The sequence below is a fragment of the Schistosoma mansoni genome, chromosome 1 (assembly GCF_000237925.1).
Source record: "Schistosoma mansoni strain Puerto Rico chromosome 1, complete genome".
Taxonomy (NCBI): Eukaryota; Metazoa; Platyhelminthes; class Trematoda; order Strigeidida; family Schistosomatidae; genus Schistosoma; species Schistosoma mansoni.
In genome coordinates this window covers 63,755,854-63,778,487 of record NC_031495.1, presented here as the reverse complement: position 1 = coordinate 63,778,487, position 22,634 = coordinate 63,755,854, and the positions used below count along the sequence as shown (strand labels likewise).

The window sequence follows — 22,634 nt, the reverse complement described above, 5'->3', positions numbered from 1 at the left end:
AGATCTAAATGCTAAAGTTGGAGTGGACAACACAGGATATGAAGATGTAATTGGACGACATGGACTAGGAGAGAGAAATGAAAATGGGGAGAGACTTGCAAACCTATGTGCATTCAACAAATTGGTTATAGGCGGCACAATATTCCCACACAAGCGTATACACAAAGCTACATGGATATCACCGGACCACGCCACCGAGAACCAGATAGATCATATTTGTATCAACAAAAAATTCATAAGGTCAAAGGAAGACGTGAAAACCAGGAGACGATCCAAAATAGCTTCAGATCCCCACTATCTGGTTGTGGCCAAGATGAAACTGAAGCTAAGGAAACAACGAAAAACTGGGGAAACAGCACCACAAAGGTTCAATACAGCCTTCCTTCGAGATACTGACAAACTCAACCAATTCATGATAACTCTCAACAACAGGCTCCAAGCTCTATAGGATCTACTGAAAGAACAAGAAACTACGATGAAGGACGACTGGAAACAATAAAAGAAACATTGACTTCAGTGTGTCAGGAGGTTCTGCGTTGCAAGAAGCATCATAATAAGGAATAGATCCCTATGGAAACACCGAACAAGATTGAAGAAAGGAAGAAAAAGAAGACAGCAATCAACAACAGTCGAACATGAGCAGAGAAAATCAAGGCACAAGTAAGGTACGTAGAAGCAAACAAGGAAGAAACTGGCAGGGAGATATAGCAAACCGGAGAGACCAGTCAAGGACAAAGAAGGAAACACAATCAATGAGATTCAAGAACAAAGGAAAAGATGGGCAGAATACTTCGAGGAACTGCTGAATAGACCAGCCCCATTGAACCCAACGAACATCGAAGCAGCACACACTGACCTTCCTATAGATGTCACTCCACCAACGATCGAAGAAGTCAAGATGACCATCAGACAAATCAAAAGTGGGAAGGCGGCAGGACCTGACAACATACAGGCTGAAGCACTGAAGTCAGACATTGAAATAACTGCAAACATGCTTCACCTTCTATTCAAGAAGATTTGGGAAGAGGAACAAGTGCCAACGGACTGGAAAGAAGGATACCTCATCAAGATACCAAAGAAAGGAGATCTGAGCAAATATGAGAATTACAGAGGCATCAGTTTGTTATCAGTACCAGGAAAAGTTTTCAACAGAGTGCTGCTGAATCGGATGAAAGACGCAGTAGACGTCCAACTTCGAGATCAACAGGCTGGATTCCGTAAGGATCGGTCGTGCACAGACCAGATCGCGAGACTACGGATCATCGTTGAACAATCAGTTGAGTGGAACTCATCACTATACATCAAATTTATTGACTATGAGAAGGCGTCTGATAGCGTGGACAGGAGAACATTATGGAAACTTCTTTGACACTATGGAGTTCCTCAGAAGATTGTCAACATTATCCAAAACTCATACGATGGACTACAGTGCAAATTGGTGCATGGAGGACAGCTGACAGATGCATTTCCAGTAAAGACCGGAGTCAGACAAGGCTATCTACTCTCCCCATTCCTCTTCCTTCTAGTGATTGACTGGATTATGAAGAATTCGACATCGGAGGGGGAACACGGAATACAATGGACATCTCAGAATCAATTAGACGATTCTGACTTCGCAGATGACCTAGCCCTCCTATCTCATACATACAAAGAAATACAGACGAAGACAACAAATGTAGCCGCAGCCTCTGTAACAATAGGCCACCACATTCACAAAGGAAAAAGCAAGATCCTGAAATACGACACAGAGAACATCAACCCAATCACACTTGATGGTGAAACTCTGGAAGAGGTGGAAACATTCAAGTACCTGGGGAGCATCGTTGATAAACAAGGAGGATCGGATGCAGATGTGAAGGCGAGGATTGGCAAAGCAAGGGCAGCATTTCTACAATTGAAGAATATATGGAAGTCAAAACAACCGTCAACTAACTTCAAAGTGAGAATCTTCAATACGAACGTCAACACAGTCAGTCCTACTGTATGGAGCTGAAACGTGGAGAAATACTACATCCATCGTCAAGAAGGTACAAGTATTTATAAACAGTTGTTTACGCAAAATACTCAAGGTTCACTGGCCGGATGCTATCAGTAACAACGTTTTTTGGGAGAGGACAAACCAGCTTCCAGCTGAAGAGGAAATTAGGAAGTGGATCGAGCATACATTACGGAAAACATCAAACTGCATCACGAGGCAAACCCTAACTTGGAATCCGGATGGGAAGCGTAAAAGAAGAAGGCCAAAGAACACATTACAGCGGTAAATAGAAGCAGATATGAAAAGGATGAATGTTAAGTGGAAAGAAGTGGAAGCGATTGCCCAGGACAAAGTTGGATGAAGAATGCTGGTGAGCGGCCTGTGTTTATCCATGAGGGGTAACGGGCTTAAGTAGGTAAGTAAGCATACATGTAAAAACCTTGTTCGGACTCCTTAAAACGTCAGTACTGGTCAGGCTGTTTCGATTAGGTCTTACTTACTTACTTACCTACTCCTGTTACTCCTTGTAGAAGAGTATATAATACCCATCAGCATTCTCCATAGAAATCTGTCCCGGACAATCCCTTACTGCTGTTTCCAGTTACTATTCATTCTTTTCATGTCTGCTTACAGTTCCCGACGTAGTGTTTTCTTTGACCTCCCACTTGTCAGTAATTATATGCTCGTCTTCTACAGGCCTACTAATGCAGAGATTTCTGCCACACTGATTGTCTTCATCTGCATTTGTTGGTTTGTATGGGATAGAAGGGTTAGGTCACCTGCGAAGTCCAGTTAGGTCTATTCTGTGGAAAATCATGTAACAGTTGATGAACACATTCCCTGGAGTCAACAAGTTTTAAACCAGTAGTCTCCCTCTGACTAAGCAACCTAGAGTACGGTCACTGACAGGGTATTAGGAAACGAAGGCCTCAACTGATATCACGTTTCTCTAGAGTTTTCAATAGAACTTTTTATAAGGAACCAAGCATCCAGGCAATACCCGACAATCCGCATTTCAGATCTGTACTCATTTGAGCTGTCGCCTTTGTTACGACCTTTAAATGATCAAACTATTAATTCCTAACCTGTAGATTTCAGAATTTCAATCGTTTTGGAATATACTCATTCACTAACTAACAAAATAAATCAACAAAGAATCATAGACATTACACAGACTTTTGCAAACAGTTGTCAGACCTGAAAGCAAAGTGTGACAATTATGATTTAGAACTCATACCTGACATTCGGACTGCTTCTCAAAAGGTTAGTTGTCTCCTTATCTCTTATTGTAGACTTATATGAACCAAAACACGCCAAAGTGGTATATATTGAACAATGAATACAATTATTAGCTTCGTTTCGCTGTTAATTAATTACAACACTTTTATATACAATATTTTGAGAGCGAGTATAATGTTATTCTGATGGTCCAGTTTTATAGTCTTCCATCATATAATGTAAATGGGGCCCTGTGTTGTTTGAATGAATTGGCCTTGATAGTTTTTGCTGTTACTTTTACTTAATTAGGTTTTTCTTTATTTCTGTGGTATATCACTGTCTCGAAATTCATTCATGATTTAACCAGACTAATTTGTACTCATGAGTGAGGAGAACCCTGAACAATGTAAGCAAAGTCGTCAAGTTTACTTGTTAAATAGCTTTAAAAGTACAGTTTAGAGAGGAAGATGGGGAGTTAATTTTATCAGATAATGAAAATCAAGATGAAAAACCAGGCGAAAGCCCTGATAGAACAAATTCTCGCAAAAGCCGGCGCAAGCAAACGTTTGAAAGACGCAATATCAAGTTTGTGCATACCATATTTGTCTTCATTGTATTTTAGGAAAGTTCGGGAAGATGGCCTTAGTGAAGAAGCCAAGGCAGCTCAAAAGGCAGAAATGGAAAGAAGGCAACGTCTTGTTAGTAAAGATAAAGGAGAGCAAGTCAAGTTTTCTAACATAGACTTCTTACTTAATGGTAAGTAGCCCGTATTTTTTCAACCTTTATTTTAAACGTTATATATTTTTATGGTTACTAAGCACTTCTAAATACTGCATAAAAACCCATACATGAGTCAAATAGTTGCACACCTGGCGTTATATTTTCATCAATTTAGTACTCTGAAATATTTAACGCCTTGGAGATTGTTGTTAGATGCATGAATATCTCATAAACGCTGTCTATTGGTCAGAATAACTCACGTTACTTTTCTGAAGAGAGGCAGCTTACTGCTATGAAACACCTTGAAACCAAGCTAGAATTAGTAGTTCGGCATGACTTGATAAGAGCAATAATCTGAATACTTAGAAATACTATCAGTTCTGGATCCCATCAATCATAACAGTGAGTGCCCCCTTGTACCAATATTTGTGTTTAAATAAATAAAATATAAAGAATAAACATGGTAAAGATAGGGAAATTTGGCTTTTAATTGGTTTTTCATCTCTTATTTTCTATTTGGCTTATAGAACATCCATCTGGTTGTATTTCCTATTATTTCCCCAGTGGTTTTGTCACCATTGTATATTGAAACACACGAAAGCTTCACTGCTCAACTGTACGCCAAACTGCATTCTAGCATTAATGGCTGCGACCTTCTTGGAATCTATATTGTCGCCAATTTTTTCACTATAGAGAAACTGGATGATCTAAAGCATAGAATGACCTTCCATTAAATATTCTGGGATTTCGTTGGACCATTTTTACATCACACCACACTAGGACCGTCATAAAAACCTATCGAATTACATTTGGCTAGGCTAAAAATATGCCGTAACTTCCCGTAAAATACGATTAGCTACACTGAATTTGATAACTGTCCACCTCAGGTGTTACAAGAAAGGGTCTCTTGTACTTTGACAACTTTGAGACAGATTACATCTTGTTGGTCCTCACATCCCGGAGGGCACTTATGCTGCATGTAGCCTTTGTTTTTCACACACAATATCAGCTTGATACCTACCTACTGAAAATTCGACTCCCTATCACAGTTTCTCAGGAGATGCAGACAGTTAACAAAGTGCTCCCGTTCACTGATGGAAGCCTGGAAGCACTCAGGTCTTGTTTTCGCGATACCTGAAATATAGCTATGAAACCGTCTGAAGGTCTAAAATATTGTGGAATCATTCTTGCTGAAAAGTAGCTGGTTTTTTTTGTAGACAACGTTCCTCAACAAATCGTATTGTCGATTTAGGTAATGAACTACATACTCTATGATCTCTGAGATTTCGACTAGTTCCATTAAAATAGACGGGAGCATGTAATGTACTAGAATATCTGGGTCACCTAAACATTCGGACTAATCATTATCCTATGTGGTATAGACTGGTAAAGACTAGTTTAAATATCGGTCATAAAGGGTTTTTTCGAATGTTTTCAATAAAGGTCTGTTGGGTAAATGACAGGCTGCCAAACCGTAGTTATTGACTTAATGTGAGTTGTTGGAAAATTGAACTATCGTCGCTCTTAGATTCGTATTGTGTGGTTCGTCATTGAAAAGTCTTTTTCGACCAACATGTTTTTGTAGTGAATGGTGGTTACTTAAAGGGTTATCCAATTAACATTCAACGTATGTAACGTCATTATACTGTGCCTCGTTCCTGTTTAATTAGAAGGATTATTTTAAATATAATTGCCACTTTGGGTTGGATTGGTGTGTAGTTCTTGATTTTCAGTTATTATTTGATTTGATGTTTACCATGAGCTTCCAACCGTATCTTATTGTTCGAAATAGATTCTTCATCTTCACCCGATTTTCTAAAGTGTTCTGATGTCAACTTTCAATCTGAGTTGCAAGAAACTGGTTCATTTGTAAAAAAGGAAGGAAAGTATGACTCTGATGCAGAAGAATGTAACTCCTTAGAAAATGGTTCAACCGTTGATAGTCAGCGTAGTTCATTCGAAACAGGTGAAAAAGGTGCTAAACAAACCATCTCAAACACTCTTACGAATGGAGGAAAACAGTCACCTAGCAACGAATCGGATCAGAAACGAGCTGTCGGTTCTGCCTCTGCTGCACTTTTTGGTTCCACATGGAGTGATTTGCAATCTTTTCGTATGGGCCAATCACATGACGATCCTATTTTACTTGGTGATTCTGACGATGATCAGGTAGGTTTGTATGATTAATTTTGTGTTCTTTTAAATCCAGTTACTATACTACTTTGGGATTTTTATTTATAATTTAATGAGATAATGTAGTGTGGCAACCTGAACCGATGCGTATATGTGCTAGGTTTTACGTTGCATACGACTGACTGACTTGCCTGTATGATCGACCTTAATATGATTTTAAAAGTATCTCGTTTTAATTCAGTTAATTAGACGCTGTAATGGACTTCTGATCATTGGAGAGGTCACAAGTCTGTGTTGACCTCCCAACCTAACATCAAGTGGTTGTTTGCTGTAGCTTTGCGATGTGATATTATATATATATTCGGTTTTGTCTGATGAATCTGTCCACACTAAAATGAGGGAACGTTCAACATAGCTACAGCTGTGCATAAAATCTGGAATTTCTTAATATGGTTTTACAAGGTATCATCAGCTCTCTCAAGTGGTTTTCGAATCAAGACCGAATAACTACTGTCCAATGTTGTGATTAATCGGTTGTGTATCAGTACACTACAGGTTTAATACCCACATCACCTATCTTGATTTTGACAGTGTTTGATATCACACACAAGTGAAACTTAAATCCGGGAGAATAAACCTGCTCTTATTTGTTGAGTTGTGATAACATTTCAACATTAATTGGATGACATCCTATCATTTCCAGTCAATGTTGATAGTTATGAAAACCAACTTCGTATGTGAAGGATTTTTAAGCTTTGTAAGATGAATTGGTATGTTTTAAATCAATTCGTAAATTATCCATATATTATAAATTATGCTTAGAAGTCATAATATACTGCGGATTCATAAAAATGTAGTTTCCTCGTAATCAATCTGCTATTAACCTCTTACGTAGTGGTGTGTGGAATGAGCTTGACTTTTATCCATTTATTTAAATGCTTCTCTCAGACACAATGAAATGGATTTATTTGTAAGAAGTAAACTAACTATTAGGATTAACCGCTAGTAGCGACATAACAAAAAGGTTATGCAAAGGCAGATTAATAATAATCAAGTAGATCATAGCTCAGTCTTTACATTACTAAACTAGCATATTAGTTTTCAAAGTAATTTCTTGTTGTTTATCTCTCAATTAAGTTACATCCTACGGAATAAATCTCGACTAAGCAGTAATTCATCACTTAAATGTTTTTACTCGATTTACATTTTTCCATGTGTACACAGCATACGGATTCTGGTATCATTGAAGTTAGTGATGGTGAAGATGAACCGGAAATGGAAGTTGAAGCTGAAATTTGTGAAATACAAGATGCGGATAATTTAGCTGATATTGATGGCAAAATTGTTATCAACCCATCTCGTGATCAAGATGAAGAACCAGAAATTGTTTTATGTCCTCAAATGGCTAGGGTTATTAAACCGCATCAAGTGAGTATTTTTTCCAATTAATAAATAAATTTACAGAGCCCTACAAATGGAATGTTAGAAAGTTTCCACTATTTTTTTTTGCCTTAATTATCCTTCATGTGGGATTAAATTATATTATTTTCAACAAGTCATTATCTTTGGTCTGTTTGTGTGTTTCATCAGTTGAGATGGCTGGGACACGTGTTACGTGTGCCCAACCACCGACTGCCCCGATGTGCAATGCTTCATGGTGTAGGAGTAGGTTGGAAGAAAGCTAGGGGCGGCCAGATCAAAACGTGGCATAAATCCATGAAGTCACTGACAATTGGACTGAGCCACGTTTGTAGGTGTAGACTACCTGGTTGGGATTCGCGAGATGATAGCAACCGATGGGTAGAGACCTTGAATGACATGGCTCAAAATCGTTTGTAATGGCGAAGGTGCATCCACTCTTTGTGTTCTACCAAATTCTAATCTTCTGAATTTTTCATGTCCCTATCTTTTTTCTCTTTTCAAATTTATTTCGCTGTATTATACTCCTTCAATAACATCTTCAAACCCTAATCTTTCACATAATGCTTATACTTTTACTACTTCTACCACTATGTGATTTGAATCGACAACTTCATCTCTGTGTTAATGTGGTATGGCAACTCGAACTGATGTACGTACATACGAAGTTCTACGTTATGACTGACTAACTGTTTGTGTGTTTCTATCCTTTTTCTATTGGAGCATCATACTTGTAAAGTGTAGTGGATAAATTAACCTGTGCTTGTTGGTAAATCCCCTATTTACTGCGTAGTTTCTCTGTTTTAAAGAGATGAGCAGTTATGAGTTAAGTAAATTTTGGATAGTCAAGACATCTTGATTTAAAACTGGAATAAATAGTGTCTAATCATTTGATGCTCACCAACAATGATTTAAATATAATCTACAGTCTTTACAAACTGTTTTGTTTGTTACATTCTGGAGTCAATTGCTACAAATCGGCTTATCAGTAAATTATTTTATCCGTGTAGATATTTGAAAGGTAAAAATTATGATCCACTACTCAGACTATAACAATGATAAGTGAAATTCATCGTGTGAAAAATGACTAGTCCCGAAAATAAAGTGTAAAAGATAATTAAAGCTTATTTACGCCTCCTAAAATGTAGACTTTTTGTTTGTGCTACAATTGTTTGTTTTTTCTTTAATTTGTAGGTTAGCGGTATACGTTTTTTATATGATAATGTTGTTGAAAGTGTTAAACGATTTCACACAACAGATGGATTTGGTTGCATTTTAGCGCATAGTATGGGATTGGGTAAAACTATACAAATTATTGGATTTCTTGATATTTTATTCCGTTTTTGCCAAGCACAAAGAGTTCTTGTAATCGTTCCAATCAATACTATACAGGTATGTTATTATGTTACGCTTTTCGGTTTTTGTTATAACTTGTGACCGAGTGGATGCCCAGTTAATGTATGATGTGATAAGACCGCCAATCGGAGAGCAGCGAATTATCGATTGCAACAGTGACACGAAAAGCGTACGAGCAGTCTAGAGTACTACCGGTCCTGCTTCTGCCTAGCCCAGCCAGTTAAGTCCAGAACAGCCTCTGCGGTATGAATCCTTGATATTTCAAACATACTGAGTTTATATACCAAACAGACAGACCGCATCGTACCAATAAAATAGAAAATAACATTTGTACATGTTTCAGCCAAATGTGGCTATGAATGTGGGAGACAGTAATTAATAGAGTAGGGATGACTCAAGAATGGTAAATCGTATAATGATAGTCTATAGTTCAAAATAAAGCTCATGATACGGTGAACATGAATATGAATAGTTCAGTTATTTAGCAAGTATACGATAAAAATTATATACATAATTATTTATTATTATTATTTAAACACATAAATATTGATACAAAGGGGCACCAGATATATATGCGCCTCACAAATCTCATTTGATTTGTGTGAGGGCTGTGATACTGCCCAGGTGCCCAAACTGAAGCAGGTGGTTTTCTTAGGGGGCCACACCCTATAATAGTGGTCCATAAATGGATCCCAAAGTTACCATTCACTATTTTTATCAGGATATAATAGTTTTAAACATTATACTATAATTTATCTTATCACCTCTATACATCCCAACTATATTGTAATTAATTTAGCATATTTATATTATATCAGTTGTTCTGCGATATATGTAATTCTCAGTGCTTAAACCTCTGGAATGTAAAGAGAACTCAGTTTAAGAAACTATTGATAAAAGAAAAGTATCGCTATTTTTATTTTTATTGGGTTTCATTCTCTGAGCTACAAATCACCACTATCTCATAATTGCCACCACTTTTCACTATAATCTATTTATTTATTTGAACATATAAATATTGGTACAAAGAGGCACCAGATACATATGCGCCACACAAATCTCATTTGATTTGTGTAAGGGCTGTGATACTGCTCGGGTGCCCAAACCGAAACAGGATAATCTTGTTTCCAATTAGTTGTCAAGTTAGAATAATCCAGATGTTTAGTTATATATGAATTAGCTTGAGGGAACTGGTGCTCGTTGACGGATTCGATCCCGTGTCACCCAGCTTCACAGCCAGAGACATTACCACTGAGCTATTCGGGCCGCGCACTATAATCTAGGTAGTCCTAATAGGGAGCCACGGATAAATATGCAGGTTTCTGAACATACAAGTACTTTTCGAAATACGAATTTATTTCCCTTCATATATTGATATTTGATAGTGAGGCTAATCATCAATTTCTTTTAGGTTTTATAAGTTTCTCATCTTTTTCAAGTTAATAAACAAAGCAATAACTTATAATTGTTAAACTGTAAAGATGTTTATTTCACCGAATTTCAGAATTGGCAAGCAGAATTTGAGCTCTGGTTACCAACTGATTTATCAAGCTGCGCAGCAAATAAAAAGTCAAAGTTTTTCCAACGTTTCTCCGTTCCTAAGCCCACTACAGAATCAAAGCAACATCCCTCCTTTCCAGATCGCACAGATTCTTCTGCCGATCCAAATGTCCCACTGGTTGATTCAAAAGAAACTGATGCCAACATGGATGATCAAATGCTATGGTCTTCTATGTTTGAAAATGATAAGAGCGAGTCGCAGCCGAAAGTGCAAGACGTTTCCCATAATGAAAACTTTTATGGCGAACCGAATGATTCAGAATATTCTTTTGTTAATAATGGTAGTTGCCTTCGACCATTTAAATTATTTGTAGTTCGGGACACTGTAAAAACGATGAGTCAGCGTCATCAGGTAAGCAGAAATTCGCTTTCTCAATAATGTGCCAAGATTTATTCTTCCTTACCATGGCATCCAAACTTGGTTACCGCGAAATAACTCAGTTAGTTTATATTCACTGGGAGATTAGGCTTTTTGAAGTAATTCGTTCAAAATGCGATGAAACCATACAAGAGCTTTTTCCTGAATGGACTAATATGTTTATGAGATATTTCATTTTCACATCGTCTGTATAAAGGATTTAGAATTGTTGACCCTTAAAATAGCTCTTAACTTTTTTCAGCCTTCTTACAAATGGTGTATATTTCAAAACTTGACAAATCAATAAACGGATAAACAAGAATAGTTTCTATTATGTGTGATGGTTCTGTTAAAGGGAACTACGAGATTATCACTGGTGAGCTATATCTAAAAAATGCCTCAAGCTGGCCAGGTCAGTCATATTTGCATTACGAGAGAAATCATGCTCTGTGTAGAATCCTTCATGTCCCTTTCTTTTTTCTCTTCAAATTTATTTCACCGGATTATACTCCTTGGATAACATCTTCAAACCCTAATCTTTCCGATTACTGCTTATACTCTTACTACCTCTACCACTATGAGATTTGGATCGACAACTGCATGTTTGTGCTAATGTAGTATGGCAACTCGAACTGATGTACGTACGTACGAAGTTCTACGTTGTGACTGACTTGTTTCACCCTGCATTAGAATCAGAGACGCTACTACTAAGCTGCTGCTCCTGTGACTGACATCTAACACTGATGAAATCATAATTTATGGATGACGTTTGAACGATACTTAATTGAGCTTAAAGATATCCACCAACTTACTGGGATTAAGTGAGGTTTGCAAATTAGTGTAAGGAATTAGGATTAGGATTTAGAGTTGTACGGTAGCGTTAGAAATTAGAGTCAGGGTTTTCGTCACGAACGGAGATCAGCCATAATGCCAAAATGCTATTTGGCCATATGGATGAATGAATTTCACGCCGAAATCTAAGATCTACTATCTTAAATCTAACTGATTCGTTCATAAATCATTGTCAATCGTAAATCACAAACATTGTCTTTCTTGTTAATGAGTTTTTATGGGTATCAGTGCCAAGGTTGGACTTGATAGTTTGGGTAGAGAGTTAGTAATAAATAATGATAAACCTTGTTAGTTCACTATTATGTTTTATCATTTAGACATTTTTACAATTTCCATTCTAATGTAATACTTTGTTTTCCATTTCTCTTTTTTCCAAAAGATCATTCAACAATGGTTTGAAGAAGGTGGTGTTTTGTTATTAGGTTATGAAATGTTCCGGCTACTTTTGAATCAAAAACGTCTAAATCCTCCTCCATTATATACAACTAAAGTTGATGTACGAATACCTAAACGTCGGAAAAAAGATATCTGTATTGATATTGAGAAAGAGGAAAAACGAGAAAAAATGTGGGCAGGTAAGTCAAATATAAATATTTCCTAGAAGTTATTCGTAGTCTAAATGATGTATGCATACATTATTTATGATTTCTCGATAAATCTACTCTTTCTGAAACACTCGGAAATCATTTTTATTCTGTTGCCTTTAGTTATCTATCTGATATAACCATGTAGTTACAGCCAGTATTTTGTCATTTGTACCACTGTGGGGCATCTATTGAATGCCAGTTGTAGTGTGTCAGTTAGCGTAGGATAGATGGTGGTTATGTTGGCTTATGAAGGAAATCCCTTTCAGTTTTCCAAATTCCTTGTAATCTCTGAAATGTTTTTATTTTATTTAAACACATATATATTGGTACAAAAAGGCACCAGATACATATGCGCCACACAAAATAATGAAAGTAGGAAGAGAAAGGATGAAAAGATAAGTCAGACTAAAATGTACAACCAGAAAACTCTTTCAGTTAAGAAAGTTAGAACCACTCTTTATGAAGAAAGTAAAAGAAGGTTGCAGCAGGATCGCCACTGGCTTCTATTCTGAGCCATATCTGATAACGTCTCTAGCCACTGTGTTGCACCATCTCTCGGACCCCAGCCAGGGAGTCGTGAACGACCAACAGAAGCTAGCCCTTTGCAGCTCTCTTTCATGCCACGACACCACGTCATACACTGACCTCCTCTCCGCTTTTTCCAACCAGTCCCACAGTCGGCAAATAATGCACGACGTGGAAGTCTCTGGGACGACATTCGTAAAACATGTCCAAGCCACCGAAGTCGGTGTTTCAAGATGTTGACACCAATTGAATTATCGTCTCTGTGCCCGAACACACGATGCCGAACCTCTGCATTACTAACATGGTGTTGCCACTGGATGTCGGCAATCCTTCGGAGACGACGATGATCGAACACAGAGAGTCGTCTAACATCCTCAACTCGGAGAGGCCAGGTTTCACAAGCATAGAGCAAAACTGCTCTCACCGACGCGTTGTAGATCCGACCTTTTACAGCCAGACTAACATCACGAAGGCGCCAAAGATGGCCCAGATTGGCATAAGCCGCTCTGGCTTTCATTATACGTGCATCAATCTCATCACTCACGCCACCACCAGCACTTATATAGCTACCTAGATACACGAACTTCTCAGCTACTTCAATCTGCTCACCATCCAGGGTGAGTACAGGATGAGAATCCTGCCAGTCTTGTAGGAGTACTTTGCACTTGGAGGGTGCAAAGCACATGCCGTACCTGCGGACACTGATTGCCAACTGATTAAGTGCGGATTGCATGGCTCGAGCATTATCGCACAGTAAGACAATATCATCCGCATACTCAAGGTCGAGAAGTCGTTCTCCAGGCAACATATCCACACCGCCATTACTTACATCCATCAGAGCTGTTTCCAGGATGTCGTCGATAGCAAAGTTGAAGAGGAATGGTGAGATCGGGCAACCCTGCCTAACTCCACTGCTCGAATGGAACAAGGGAGAAAGGTGGTTGTATGCCCTCACTCTGCCTGAGGTGTTCGTATACAGGGCCTTTAAGATGTTAATGAACTTCTCAGGCACACCCTTCTTCAATAGACAATCCCAGAGAACAGTCCTGTCCAACGAATCGAAGGCCGCCCTGATATCAAGAAACACTACGATAGTTGGCCTGCGATAAGTATGACGGTGTTCTAACATTTGGCGGAGGGTGAAGATGTGATCAATGCATCCTCGACCAGAACGAAAACCAGCCTGCTCCTCACGAGTCAATCGTTCTCGGGTTTTAAACAACCTACGAAGAATGATAGAAGCCAATAGTTTGGACGCAATCGAAAGTAGACTTATCCCCCGATAGTTATTGCAGGAACAACGTGAACCCTTTTTAAAGATAGGGACGACTATCGACTCATTCCATGATGTTGGAACACTTCCTTCCTCCCAAACCTTTCTAAACAACACAGTCAATTCCTTAGTCAGAAGGTCACCACCATCTTTAAAAAGAGCCGGAGGTAAGTCATCTGGGCCAGGTGATTTGTAACGTTTCAAAAGTTGGAGTTCCTTGCGGACTTCCGCCTCGTTTGGTGGATCAGTCGTCACCGGCCATGGGGGTCAGGACAAACTGGTTGATGTTGCCGGAGCAGCAGGCCAGTTGAACTGCCCTTCGAAGAATTCCGCCCATCGTCCAAGACGTCGAGAGATATTAGTGATTGGCATCCCATCATCCTCGTAGATTGTTTCACTCACACCAGACTTCTTGCTGCCAGTGGCTCGGATGAGTTGGAAGAGCTTCCGGCAGTTACCAGATGCAGCTGCTGCTTCCATCTCATTAGCACACTCCGACCACCAGGCTTCCCGGTCCTTACGCAAGCTTTGCCCGATTTCATTACGTAACAGCCTTCGTTTGTGGTCAAACTCACGGTCACCCGGAGTAGACCGACGGGCTTCCATCAGTTGTAAGGAGCCAGAAGAAACCCAGTGCTTGTAAGCGGGACGTTTCGCGAAGCCGCAAGCGGCTTTACTCGCCATTTTCATGGCGTCGTGAAGATGCAACCAATGCTCATCTATACTTTTCGGTGGGGTGGTAGCTAGCCTAGAGGCTAGCTCGGCTCGATACTTACTTGCAACAGAAGTTGCAGCCAGTTTACTAACATCAATCCGTTGGTGGTGGTCAATCCTTCGGCCACTGAAAAGTAAGGTGAGATTGGCGCAGACCAGGGCATGATCAGACTCCAGATAGGTACTCCAAAAGGAGCGGCAGTCTTGTACACAACCACACCAGCGGTAGCTGATCGCGATGTGATCAATCTGAGTCCAGGCTTGGGATGCAGAGAGAGGACGCCAGGTGGCACACCGGCGATGACTGTGCCGGAAGTTAGTGCTAGCCAGAAACAGGTTGTGGTCTGTGCACAGTTGCAGCAAACGGTCCCCGTTATCTGTCCTGCGACCAACAAGTCCCCATCGGCCACCTAAACGACTCTCTTCTGTGCCTAGACGCCCGACCTGTGCATTCAAGTCTCCGGCTAGTACTACAATATCTGTTGAACGCGCTTTCTGGAGAAGAACTGTTAACTGATGGTAAAACTCATCCTTGATTGCATCCGGGCTGCAATCTGTCGGGGCATAGGCGGAGATAACGAAAAGACACCGTTTCTCACGCCGATTTCTTCTCACTTTGATGGAACTTTCTAATCTAACAGCACATAACCGACTGTTAATGGGGATCCAATCGATTAGTGCTGCCTCAGCCCTAGCGCTTAGTGTGACACCAACGCCAGCAAGACCAGACGAAGATGCCACAGGGTCCCCGGATAAGCGCACGTGAAACAAGCTTTTCGAGGCGACAGATGGAGAGCGGATTTGTAGTACTTCACTAGAGTCTTGAATACGGGTCTCGGATAGACAACAAACATCAACATTAAGACCTTCCAAAGACATAGCCAGCCCTATCTGTTGTCTGATCTGTATTAGTGTGCGAACGTTGAAGGAAGCCAGCTTGAACGGCGTACGTGGTTTCAGAAAGACTGCTTCAGTATTCATAATCGGTGGAAGCATTCACTTTCAACCAGACAGTGACTGGAGATCGTTTAGATAGGACAGATTTTCCACCATGGGCGAGCTGCTGCATAAGTTGAAAAGTAAGGTTACACAAATTGGGGATAAAAGGGGGTGAGTTAGCGATATGGTAGATAATAATAATAATAATAATAATAATAATAATAATAATAAAGGTAATAATAATAATAATGTATATTGTCTTGCTTCTAGTATGAGCAGGAATAGTATCGTCAATAGAATTCATCATTTCATTTATTTGTGTGTGGGCTGTGATACTGCCCGGGTGCCCAAACCGAAGCAGGTGGTTTTCTTAGGGGACCACACCCCGAGCCTTTGACCAAAAGTTCTGATCCACAAGGCAGTGGAGCATCGTGAGGAGATGCAGTCCCATGGTAGCCGGTGACCAACGATTGATTCATACGCCATTCGTTCCATCAGGATACTGGAGCCCATGTGCACCATTGGTTTGGAATCAGGGTTTTCCAACTCCCCTAGGTGGACCCTCCGTGTCCACCAACCCGGTTAAAGCTCCGGACATTCGCTTTTCGTCCTCTCACTTTCGTAAACAACACCCGCGCCACGAGAAGGCAGTGAGTAGGACTTCCCTGGCAGAGGCTATATATTCGCTGGCCATGTGAGAGCATTTCGAGAGGGAGAGTAGACTCTCCCCACTCTCGGCCGTACCAGGGCATTTGGGGGCTCGAAATGTTCTTCAAATGCATCAGAACTATCTGTTTTTTTGATTTCCTAGAGTAATCTCACGATCACTTGTTAATCTCCCAGGTGCTTATAAAGTAGTTATCAATATAGCCATTTTCTACGATATACAGGCTTCTTCAGTCCTTCGTGCAATTAGAATGCTCTATTAAGTTTTGATTCTTCTGAGTAGTGTTTGTACACAACTTATTTTCGATCCTATTGGGTCACCATTATAATATTAGATGTGGTCCGTATGCTTTAGTTTCATGTATAGTTGTGTTATCAGAGTTCTGTTTTTTCTTTCTGATTACGTTATCCAGAAACAACATTTTGCTTCGTGATTCTGTTCTCCATCTAGATTTAACTATGTATATCACCCCAAGTTACATAGGTGAGAATTTCAGGGTCTTCTAAATCCAACTTGCATCCCTGAACTTGTTGCGTTTTCTCTTGTCTAGTATTCTATCATTATATTCCTCTCAGCTCGTTTCAAATCAGAACTAAAATTGATAGGGAATCCTGCTTGTTTCTATGAACCCAACTAACGGAATATACGGTATTAAAACACTTAAGTTTACATAGAATTTACAGACAAATCTACTATCTCGATATGTGATACAAAAAATTTGTTTTCATGCTGTTGTTGACTGGCCACTAGATAGCTAATCAATCTGCTATAAAGCAGTTTTTGTGGTCTACATACAACTCAGTAGCTTGCAAACATTCTACATATTGTTAAAAACTGTAATCTGTTCTACTACTAATGGGTATATAAGTAAGCGGATGGCAGGTGATTCTTTACCTTTTTTATTTTATTTATTGACCCGACAGATCAACATATTTTCAAGAATCACTTTTTTATTATGATACGGTTTTATTAACAGATTTCCATACAGCGCTTTTGGATCCTGGCCCTCAGCTTGTTATCTGTGATGAAGGTCATCGAATTAAAAATAGTGAGGCGTCAATTTCTAAAGCTTTGAAAGCTATTAAAACACAGTAAGTAATTTGCCTTGTTTCGATTGACGAAAATCATCTTAACTTACTAATTATTTCGTCCCAATTAACTTTGGAATATTCTTTTACTTCTGTGTTTGCAGTCGACGTGTAGTACTTACCGGTTATCCACTTCAAAATAATCTTATGGAATATTGGTGTATGGTTGATTTCGTCCGACCTAATTATTTAGGAACAAAACAAGAGTTCACTAATATGTTTCAAAGACCAATTGAAAATGGTCAGTGTATAGATAGTACACCTGAAGATCGTAAAGTAATGCAAGGTCGAGCACATGTTTTACATGACTTGTTATCTGGTTTTGTTCAACGTCGTTCACATGCTGTTCTCAAGGCTAGTCTCCCACCAAAAACCGAAATTGTTCTACTAATTAAACTGTCATCCTTGCAACGAACACTTTATGCAGCATTTATGCGAAGCTTGGGCTCCAGTGGTCCACTTGGTTGGGCTCAAGTGAATACATTGAAAACATATGCAATGTGTTGTAAAGTAAGCTTTATTGCTTGTTAGACTACTATAGTGCTCATATTTTTTTAATCTGAAAGTTATTAGCTTTAATCTTGCTGTCGCCCTATATCCTGAACTTCAATTTTGTCTTCAAGTCTATTAAGTATGCATGTTTTGGTTGCATGAATTTGTGACTCGCATGCTTTCAAACTTCACTCATTTGCTGTTTGAACAATCAAGTAACTATACTTCATTTAATATTCAAAGTTGTACATGAATAAAATAGTTTCAAGTTAATAAAGTATTCTAGTAATCTTTATCAGAATAATAATACAATTCATTGGATGATCTCTGTAGGATATTCAAAAAAAGGGAATGTTTTTTAGCAAAAATACTTTTTGTCAGTAACTTTGTATTCGGGAAAGCTCTACAATAATGTTTTACATTGTGACTGAGTAAATTTCGCGTTGATTAAAGCTTAAATGTATGATTAGTTAGAGTTATTTAAGATCATTTAAAAAATTGAGAGGATGAAAAGCGAATGTCCGGCGGACACGGAGAGTCTACCTAGAGGAGTTGGAAAACCATGACTCCAAATCAGTGGTACACATGAGCTCCAGGATGCTGATGGGACAAATGGCGTATGAACCAATTATTGGTCATCGTCTATCATGGGACTGCATCTCCTGACGTTGCTCCACTACCTTGTGGATTAGACTTTTAGGTCAAGGGCTCCGGGTGTGGCCCCCTAAGAAAACCACCTGTTTTGGACTGGGCACCCGGTCAGTGTTCCAGCCCTCATACATGTTGAATGATTTATGTGGTGCTTATCTATTTGGTACCTCCTTTGTACCAATGTTTATGTATTTAAATAAACAAATAATTAATTAAAAAAGGAGTGAGAGGTAAAACTAAAGTGATAATGGTTATAATGTTATAATAAGTAAAGTGGGGGGGGAGCCAATAAAAAGATTGTTTGACCGACTCTGTCAAAACACATTGGACTTCCTAGTAAATTCGAAAATAATTCGTCGTTAATTGTCCAGAAGTGTTGAGGATGTTAAATCTCTAAATACAATGTACTAGAAAGAAATCAGTCTTAAAATTCCTATATCAATTTAAGGTGATTTTTGTTCATTTGACTTTCCGTGAACTTTTATTTGTATTTACGAATTCAGTGTGAATTTTGTTTACTTAGTTTTCGATGGATATTGATTTTATTAATTCTTTCATGTGACGTTTGTTCAGTTTGACATATTTCCTAACTAATAATCACTGGGAGTGAGTATGCCTGAACACCGAGTACCACGACGCGCTATGCTGACTAGTGTTGGAGACGGATGGAAGGAAGTTGAACGCAGCCAAACCAAAACGTGGCATCAGTCCATAAAGTCACTAACTTCTAGTCTGAGCCATGTTGGCAGATGCAGACTACTTGGTTGGGGCCCACGGGACTATCGTAACCAATGGTTGGAGACTCTGTGTGACATGTCTCAGAATCGATCACAATGGTGTAGGTGTATACACTCTTTATCTTCCCTTAAACTATGAGATTGAAATTGCTTCATAACTTTCTTCCTTCCCTTACTATATCGTTATATACAACCTATCTTTTATATACAACCACCACTAAATTAACTACTTTTATGAGTTTGGTGTTCATCTTGTTGTGCTAACGAGGTATGGCAACTTGGATCGATGCATATATGTGCTTGGTCCTACGTTGTAGCTGACTGACTGACTGACTGGGAGTGATCAGTATATATTTGAAAGATTTCGAATATAAGCAAATCTTTGGTCTCTACCAAAGAATTCTTGCTTACAAGATTTATTTTTTGGAGTAGCTAAGGCTAATAGAGGAGAATGCTGTTGTGTCTGAGAACTCCTGTTCTCAGCTGCACCTTGATACGCAATATATCTAGATATAATACCAGATGGGTGATATGTCGGCGCTACTTCGGTAATTAAGAAAGTCGGTTACACAATTCCAGGTTTCATAGAAAGGACCCAAAGTAAAGATAAATTTCAAAGTTTGTGATATTTAGCTGACGATATCATTTATGGCCCTGCTATGGACCAGGCCATACAAATGTCGCCTCAAGCACAGGTCAGACTTTGAGGTAATCCAGTATTTGTTCTTGTATGGGAATAATGTAATCGCGCAATTTCAGATAATATTTAATATATAATTCGTCTACATTACATTCTGGTTGGTATTCAATTTTATTGCATGAAGAACAATCAGACTTATTGATGGGGGTACATGCTGTTTTCAATGAAAATATTTACAGTTTCTGTACTCCTTTATTTTTAACTACCATAAATCAACAAAATTGTGACTAAGTGGAGTTGTGCTGGTTTTGAGTCCTTTGATCACTCGATGAAGTGAATTAAACCGAATCGTTGATTGATCTCTGTCTTAATATTGGCGTTTACCTTATTAGGCTCTACGAACTACTAAATCGTAATTTGCGACTATGTCATATTAGTTATAATAGGCGAAGTTTATAAGAACCTTGGTATTCAGTCATAAATATTATCGGACTATTTGTTGTATATGGTAGGATGATAACCAAGGTGTCAGTTCAACCTTAAACAACCTAATTGAGCTTGGGACAAATATACATTAGCCTAAGTTTCTACGTCTTAATAGGAAATAAAAGGAGAGGGTATGTAGGAATAGAAGTATCTAAAACTCCATTAAAACTCAGGATTCAAAAGAGAATATATATAGAAAGAAAGCATCTAGGCTGTTATAACCATTATCAAGTTTGACCTATGCTAGTACTTTTAAAATATTCAACATCAGATGGACTAAAGGCAGTAACTGCCGTTATCATACTGGAACTTATAACCAATAATTATTGTATTTTTGATGCCAATTTTTTTATTCCGTGCATATTTAAAACAAATACTCATTATTATGACATTTTGAAAATTAACTTTGATGTGTAGAGCGTTTGTAATTTTTTCTCAATCAATCGCTTAGTTATTTTGCATTGCTTCTTTGTATAATTAGATATGGAATCATCCTGATATATTACGTCGTGCAATGGAAGAACATAAGGAGGCTATGGATTTTGATATAGAAGAGACAACAGCAAATAATAATTCAAATACAACAATGTCTTCCACAGGTCGACCACCTTACCAGCGACCAAATAGCACCATTCCAACTAGTCAAAATGAATCACAACAATCATGGGTTAGCGGTGGGGATTCCACTTCTATTTCTTCAGATTTAACCTCTGGTCAATTATCTACATCAACAATTAGTAATTCTACATATTCTGGATCTGATTCATCTACGCCACTATCTTTTATGGCTCAAGTGAGTTGTCGATATTATATATTCCTAAGTCATTTAACGAGCTCAGTGCTAATAATTTTGACTTGTTCAATGTTTGTGTTAGTAGAAGATTTTAAATTATTATAGAGTTTGTAAGATCTTGTAAAGTGTTGGAGATAGTCTTTCATAACATATAATACCTCTGCAAAAATTTACACTGAGCTTAGCTAACGTGTGAAGTGAGTATTAGAGTGCTGACAAATCTTTTTTTTTAACAACTGCAATCAAATCAATAGCGAGCCGATGACCAAAGTTTTGTCAAATATTCAAGGAACTTCCGAGGCATTTTCCGGAGAATTTAGTTAACAATGCAACTATGTTTTTTTTCGTATGCAGTTGTGAGTTTGAATGAGTTTTTCGGAGGGGGGATAGGTGTGTTTCATCCTGGTTTTTTAACCACTGTATATTATCAGTAACGCGACCGTAGCTGCTACCTGAATGTGGTGGTCGGGTTTGTCTATCATGAGTAGTCACCAGTAATCGAGTTTCTATTTTAGTTCCTACAAGAAGAATTATTCTACGACTGTATGGAGAGTCTGGAAGTGACACTCACCCTCATAAATCTAACAGCACCTGGGATCATCTTGTTCACAATCAATCCCCCCTCACCTATTAATAATTCTTCCATACGATTGAACCTTCTCTATATCATTATCATAACTCCACCTGTAGCTCTCCTAAAGTTGCTGCCGGTCCCAAGCCCACACAAAGACAGAGGGTTGGACATGAAGTCAGGAATTCCATCCTGTAGAAAAAAATCTTGCTAAAAAAAGCCAACCAGATTAAACAATTTGAACCATTTAATATGTTTCCTGGGAGTTGGAGGAAGAATTATGATGCCTCAGGATGAAAGCCGAGATTATTCGGAAGTCACGAGGCTGATGCCTCTTCTAATAACCAGAGCAACACTTTTTATAGGTACATGGAACATCTGGAAAATATGGGAGACTAGGAAGACCAGTCAAATAGCAATGGGAATGAGGAGATACTTGGAATCAGTGAGACTCATTGGACCCAAACTGGACAGCAAAGGCTAGATTCGGGAGAGATGCTGGCGTACTCCGGTCACGAAAAGGGAAATGCTCCACACACTCAGGGAGTTGCTCTAATGCTTTCCAAAGAAGCACAAAATGCACTTGTAGGATGGGAATCTCATGGATACAGAATCATCGAAACATCCTTCAAAACAAAGAAGGAGGGAATCACAATAAATGTTATCCAATGTCATGCAACCACCAATGATAGCAACGACGACATTAAAGATCAGTTCTATGACAGGCTTTAATCAATCACAGCGAAGTGCCCAAGAAATGACGTGACCATCCTAATGGGAAATCTAAGCTCCAAAGTCGGAATGGATAACATCAGATGGATATGAAGATATCATGAGATTACATGGACTGACTGGGAGAAAAATATGAGAATGGCGA

At 38.8% G+C, this 22,634-nt stretch overlaps 1 protein-coding gene across 1 annotated transcript in view; it reads left to right on the top strand.

The window, feature by feature from the left end:
• The window catches only part of Smp_001180 (hypothetical protein), a gene marked incomplete at both ends in the record, with an annotated part of 64,869 nt that overhangs the window by 11,831 nt on the left and 30,404 nt on the right, over window positions 1–22,634 (top strand). The window contains 11 exons of the mRNA XM_018795179.1: window positions 3,153–3,241; window positions 3,651–3,781; window positions 3,819–3,952; window positions 5,709–6,085; window positions 7,274–7,477; window positions 8,663–8,860; window positions 10,329–10,736; window positions 11,974–12,169; window positions 17,276–17,390; window positions 17,492–17,897; window positions 20,875–21,186. Coding sequence (XP_018649517.1) covers window positions 3,153–3,241; window positions 3,651–3,781; window positions 3,819–3,952; window positions 5,709–6,085; window positions 7,274–7,477; window positions 8,663–8,860; window positions 10,329–10,736; window positions 11,974–12,169; window positions 17,276–17,390; window positions 17,492–17,897; window positions 20,875–21,186 — 2,570 coding nt within the window. The remainder of the gene's footprint in view (window positions 1–3,152; window positions 3,242–3,650; window positions 3,782–3,818; window positions 3,953–5,708; window positions 6,086–7,273; window positions 7,478–8,662; window positions 8,861–10,328; window positions 10,737–11,973; window positions 12,170–17,275; window positions 17,391–17,491; window positions 17,898–20,874; window positions 21,187–22,634) is intronic.